The sequence below is a fragment of the Peromyscus eremicus genome, chromosome 17, assembly GCF_949786415.1.
Source record: "Peromyscus eremicus chromosome 17, PerEre_H2_v1, whole genome shotgun sequence".
Classification (NCBI taxonomy): Eukaryota; Metazoa; Chordata; class Mammalia; order Rodentia; family Cricetidae; genus Peromyscus; species Peromyscus eremicus.
This window is the reverse complement of record NC_081433.1, coordinates 46,470,689-46,476,771: the sequence shown is the minus strand read 5'-3', so window position 1 is coordinate 46,476,771 and position 6,083 is coordinate 46,470,689. Positions and strand designations below refer to the sequence as shown.

General features: G+C 45.1%; 1 protein-coding gene across 1 annotated transcript; it reads left to right on the top strand.

Annotated features, from left to right (window-relative positions):
• Positions 1-891: 891 nt before the first annotated feature.
• Positions 892-5,689, top strand: Sap30 (Sin3A associated protein 30). Its single transcript, XM_059244431.1, has 4 exons — positions 892-1,242; positions 2,953-3,078; positions 3,435-3,533; positions 5,367-5,689. Exons 1-4 carry the CDS (start codon positions 928-930, stop codon positions 5,487-5,489), a joined length of 663 nt encoding a protein of 220 aa, XP_059100414.1. The 5' UTR covers positions 892-927; the 3' UTR covers positions 5,490-5,689.
• Positions 5,690-6,083: the final 394 nt, after the last annotated feature.

Below are 6,083 nucleotides of genomic sequence, written 5' to 3'. Positions count from 1 at the left end.
GATCCGTTTGGAAGGAACTCCAGGGGCAGTAGAGGCGAAAAGCTGCCCGGTGCCTGTCAACCGGTTGGCACACGAGTGTGCCGAGGGCCTGCCACGCTCCAGAAGTCCGCTGGGGCGTGGAGATGGAGATGCACGACCCAGCGCCTAATGAGCGCCAGATCGCCCGAGTTTTGTTTTTTTTTTCCATAAATACGAAACAGCCCCGAAACTTTTTCTCACTTATTCCCTAGTACCCCACCACATACAACACACAATTTATGCTCCTTCCCAGGAGTCGGCTGGCCGTCTGAACACTAACTGGGAGAAATAACAGGAGCTAACAGACAGCCCTTACTCGTAGGAGAGAAAAGAGGCGAGAAAACACAGTAAAGCCTGACCTCATACTCGGATTTGCCCGGTGCTTGGAATGGAAAAAAAAAAAAACCCTCATGGGTTGCTCGTCGCGCGATGCATGCTGGGAGGAGTAGTTTCATCCGGCCCGTCCGGCCCACGTAATCAGAACGGAGCGCAAGTTGGCTCCGCGACCGAGAACTACTATTCCCGTGGGGCCGCGCGGCAGCGGAGGGGCGGGGCCGGGGGCGGGGCGTCTCACTCGCGCAGATCCTGGGGGCTGGAAGGAGGCGGTGGAGCTGCGGTCCAACTGCTGAAGTCTCCCATGTGACAGTGAGCGGGGTCCCCTTTCTACGGAGCCACTCCACTCCCGATCACAGCCCCCGGAACCGGGCCACTATTCCCGCGCCGACAGACCGACAGGCCCGTGACTCTGAGCATCGGACCGTGCCGCCGCCGCCACACTTGGGGGTGCCGAGTGAACGGCTTGCCCGGGGGGAAGGAGGCGGAGCGGCGCGGAGCGGCGCGGCGCGGCGCGGCGCGGCGCGGCGAGCGGGGCTCTGTGGCGGCGACGCCGGCGCCCCCGAGCTGGCAGACATGAACGGCTTCACTCCGGAGGAGATGAGCCGCGGCGGGGACGCGACCGCCGCCGTGGCCGCGGTGGTCGCTGCTGCAGCAGCCGCCGCCTCGGCGGGGAATGGGAACGCGGCGGGCGGTGGGGCAGAGGTACCCGGTGCCGGTGCGGTGTCGGCTGCTGGCCCCCCCGGAGCGGCGGGTCCGGGCCCCGGGCAACTCTGTTGTCTGCGGGAGGACGGCGAGCGGTGCGGGCGCGCGGCGGGCAACGCCAGCTTCAGCAAGAGGATCCAGAAGAGCATCTCGCAGAAGAAGGTGAAGATCGAGCTGGATAAGAGTGTAAGTGGCAGCGGGACCGCCCTTGCCTTGCCCTGCCCTGGCCCTAACCCTGCTTGCCCAGCCGGGTCGTTGGCGGGGTTCATGAGTCCTCGGGACTGGGCTGCCCGGTGGGATTAGTGGGTTCTCCCGATGGAAACAAAGTCGCGCTGCAACTCCGGCCACCTCCCCCAGCGCGCGCTCGCTGGCTCGCCCGCGCGGTGGTGCGGGTCCCCTCCGCCCCTCACCCGGACTCCCGCTGCCTAGCGTCTCTCCCACGCCAGGCTTCCCTCTTCCTCCTTTGGCTGCGATCTGGAAATGAAACAAAGGGGACCGCGGCACCGAGGGCCCAGAGTAGTTTTCTTGTAGCCCGGGTAGCCCCTTCTGGAATGGAGGCGCCTTTGTTTTGCTGCCCCGAGCCAGCGTCTGGCCCCAGGGAGTAGCTCCGCTCCTTTAGGGAAAGTAGAGTCAGGCGGGACCCCACGCCGCAGAGAAGGGAAATCCTCCTTTTTTTTTTTTTTTTTTTTTTTTTTTTTCTTCTCTCCCCTCTCAGTGTTCTCTTTCTCTTGAACACGGAGAGGGAAGCAGAGCTCGGCAGTGCCTTACTGGGAGGTGGTTGTAAACAGCATTTGCGATGTCAGCTCTTCGGGCAGCTGCTCCAAACCGAGGCTGCAAACGAGCCTCTGCGGTTTTACAGCCCGCTCGGCCGCCATCGGGATTTCTTTCTTTTTTTTTTTTTTTTTTTTTTTCACGTTTTTTATGCACGTCTGCTCTTTTGGCCAGCTATGAGGTTTCAGAGAGATCCATTGCTACTTTTCAGAGCTCTGACTGATGGCCTGGAGAACGAGATACAGACCCTCCACACATCCTGTATATTTTTAACTTGCCCTTAGCTTAGAAGTCAATATATAAGAGCCTGTTCATTCAGCCCTTAATTGTAGCCTTAAAGAGGGGGATGGGGAGACTGTCAATCAGCTCAGTATTTACTATGGCTCACTATGTAACTTTCTAATGCCTATGTAATTAATTTTTTTGAAAAGTTTATTTGTGATTCTGTTCAAGCCGTTTTTTCAGCAGGGCGCATGAGGAACTTCGCAAGTGAACGTGAATAATTTGTTTGCTTTCATTGAAAACAGCACAATACAGACAAATACATTCATTTAATTCTTAAAAAGAAACGTTAGTACTTGAACTTTAAACATAATTAGGATATTAACTCAGTAGCGCATTTGTAAAAAATGAATAGTTTGTATCTGTGTAGCATTCGGCTACCTAATTAGAAAGATTAAGAAGCACATACCTAACATTAATATAATTTGCTGCTCTCAAACTAAAGAATGTACTATCAAGTTCAGAATTGTGGGCAACATCACGCCTCCCCTTGTAAAGTCAAAATCAGCAGGAGCTAACTTATTCAGGTCACCCTCCACGCAATTTGATGACAAAACCCAGAGGGTTGGAATTTCTCTTCCTCTGCCTGCCTGCCTTCTCCGGTGGTACCACTCACCTCTTCCTAGCCCCCCCCCCCCCCTTCCAGACAGTATTGACAGCCTGCTAATGTCATAGCCGGGTACCCGGTTTAAAATTGGAAAGGGACATTGGAACAGTGGACTCCTTAGACTGTATGTTCTGTCATTTTACTAACAGAGAGAAGCGTTTTTTTTTGTACCCCCCCCCCCCCCCCCCCCCCCCCCCCCCCGGTACTCACAGTCCACAAAACTTTTTCTGTTTCAGGCAAGACATCTCTACATTTGTGATTACCATAAAAACTTAATCCAGAGCGTTCGAAACAGAAGAAAGAGGAAAGGTAGTGACGACGATGGAGGAGATTCACCTGTTCAGGATGTCGATACTCCAGAGGTAGATGAAAGTTTTTCTGTGTTACATGTAAATCAGAAGCATACTGGCAATTCCAAAACCTTTGTGTAAATATTTGGGCTAATCTCAAAATTAAATACAATCAGTTAACATGTACTTAGACTAGTATTAAATCTCAGGTGACAATTCTTATAGCCCTTCACATACAACTTCCTTTTTTTTTCCCCCTCTAAAAGTTGATATTATGTATCCCCAAAAGGTAGAACTATTTAAAAAACTATAGATCTAATTATGTAAATGAAATTGTTGTTGTGCCGAAGTGGAAGTGCCCTTTGCCATACAGATCAGTGGTATCTTTTTAGCAGAGTGAACTAATTGATATATTAATTTTTTTCTAGGTTGATTTGTACCAATTACAAGTAAATACACTTAGAAGATACAAAAGACACTTCAAGCTTCCAACCAGACCAGGACTTAACAAAGCACAACTTGTTGAGGTATATATAAGTTTATACTGTTTAAACAACCTGTTCACACCAACGAGGGGTCATTAAATGATGACGAAATACCTAAGTGTAGTATATATATAATAGTACATTACGTATAGGAAAGTCAAAGTTAATTGGTCTATTGTGGGAGAATATAGTTGTTTAGAAACATCTGTCTGCCACCTAGAAAAATCCATTTACAGCATCTTTTTATAGTGATTTTTCAGAATAACTATTCAGTGGGAAGTTCTTATAATTCTAGAAATCTGTTTTAAATTTCCAACTATTTAATGAATATTGATTAAACACTGAATTGAGGCATAGCAAATAAAAAAGCTCACAAGCATTTATTAGAGTTTAGTTTTTAAAGTTTCTGTGGAATAGGCCCACAGATAAGCCTGAAGCAGGATTTCCTAACTTTCTAGCTTTACTTTCAGGTCGTTTTTGTTAGTAGTTGTTGTTTTTAAGTAGAGGATGCTTTCTTTCTAGAGAGAGCAAAGATTTTATCCAAGGTTTTACTTAGAGTTTGTTTTGTATAGGACTTTGGTTTCTTGAGTGTGGTTTGGAAGTTAGCTGTGTGTGTGTGTGTGTGTGTGTTCAAGGAGTAATAGAGCCACAAAATCTGTGCACTTTAAGATGTTTACAGATTTAAATAATTTTACTTTATATCTAAGTAAAAATTTCCACTGAATAGATAGGACAGAAATCTCTCTCTCCCTCTCTCTTTCTGTGTGTATGTGTGTGTGTTTATTTACATGAGTGTTCTCATATTCTTCAGCTTGACTTTAATAGCCTACATTTCTAATATGCATATTAAATAAAAGATAAATACAAGTTACAATTCTTTGTAGAAAGCTCTTTAACATTATTAAAATTCAGTATGCTAACTAGCCAAATTTTCTCCTATATTTCCTACTGAGGCAACAAAAATGAAACTTTTCTTTAAATTTTATTTGAAAGATCTAGTCCTTTTTCTGTGGCACACTCCATAAATATAAAGACCTCCCCTACTATGATGAAATATACTCTATATTAATGTACTATAGTCATCCCTGTTCTACAACAGAGGAACCAAGAACGGATGCAAACATCGTTTTTAAGTATATAACTCAAATCCCAAGCCTTTAAGGTCGGGTCTTCTAAAAACAGTTGTAGTGGTTCAGAGTTCTTTTCTGTTCTAGAAAAACAGGCCATCCTCTAGAATCCGAGCGCATACACGAGCAGCTCCGGGTCTTACTCAGGTGTTGGTAGTTGTGGTGTACATGTTAGGTTTGTAGAGTGAAGGGACAGCTCCAGCTCCTTTAATTTTCCAGTCTTACATTTTATTCAGAAAATTCTGTGAGACACTTAGGAAGAATGAGTATCAGTTGCACCAAAGATATTTGTGGGATCATAGTTTGTTACCAGGTGTTTTTGTTTTGTTTACTTTGTATTAATCTTTTCCTAACTCTCCCTCGTGGGCTGCACATCAGCTCTTCTGTTTTATCTCATTGATATTTAATGTTTAAAAGTAGGTGCTTTCTAAGCTGAAGCTGTAAAGTTTAAAGGGAAAAGTACTCAGACCCGGTGCCCATTAGTTGAGTGGACCAAAGCGGGTAACATACTTAGAAGTAGAGCGTATTAATTGAGTAGACAAATGGGTCCTTTGAAATCAGACTGTCTTTTGTTTATTATATTTTGTTTTCAATGTGCTTTGGGGCTTGGTGATAGTTTGTTAAAACGGCTTAATTTTTAAAAGACTATCTCTCACGGACATGCAACACTTGGACAGAACAGTGTCTTTCCCTCAGCTCACCGCCCCTGCTGTATCCAACAGTTAATTGGTCCATTTTTTCTTTGTAGATAGTTGGCTGCCACTTTAGGTCTATTCCAGTGAACGAGAAGGACACCCTGACGTATTTCATCTACTCAGTGAAGAATGAGAAGAACAAATCAGACCTCAAGGTGGACAGCGGGGTTCACTAGGAGAGGCGGCTTCTCATTCTGCCAGGCTGTCAAGAATGTTTACTCTTTTTCATATGTAGAAAGGTTCTTGTGTATTTTTTCTACAGAGGATTTCCTTTGCCTTTTTGTTTGTTTGTCTTTGATTCTAATAATTAGTTGGAAACTCGTGTAAACTGAGCTTCCTAAATTAAAACTATTTTAAATAAAGGTTATTACTGTTAGAGCTGCTTCAGTGTATTTATTTTGAGAAACTTAGAGTTTGTTTTAAGCTTCTAGGGGGTGGTATTAAGGTTTCAGGTAAAGATTTGTATTTTGTAAACTTTTCTTAAAAATTTAAAAATTTTTTAAAAAGTAATTAAAGGTAAAGGAGAAATAACAGATATAAATATAACCCACTTGTTTTTTCCCTAGGCCAATGGGAAGTAAGCATTCTTTTCTTTGTGTATGTGTGTGTGTGTGGGGGGGGGGGTATTTGAGACAGGATTTCTCTGTATCCTGGCTGTCCCTGAACTCAGAGATCCACCCGCCTCTTAAAGTGCTTTACAATATATGTTAGCAGATTTGAAATTAGACTTACATTGATTTTTCAACCACTTTGAAATTTCCCTTTATGCA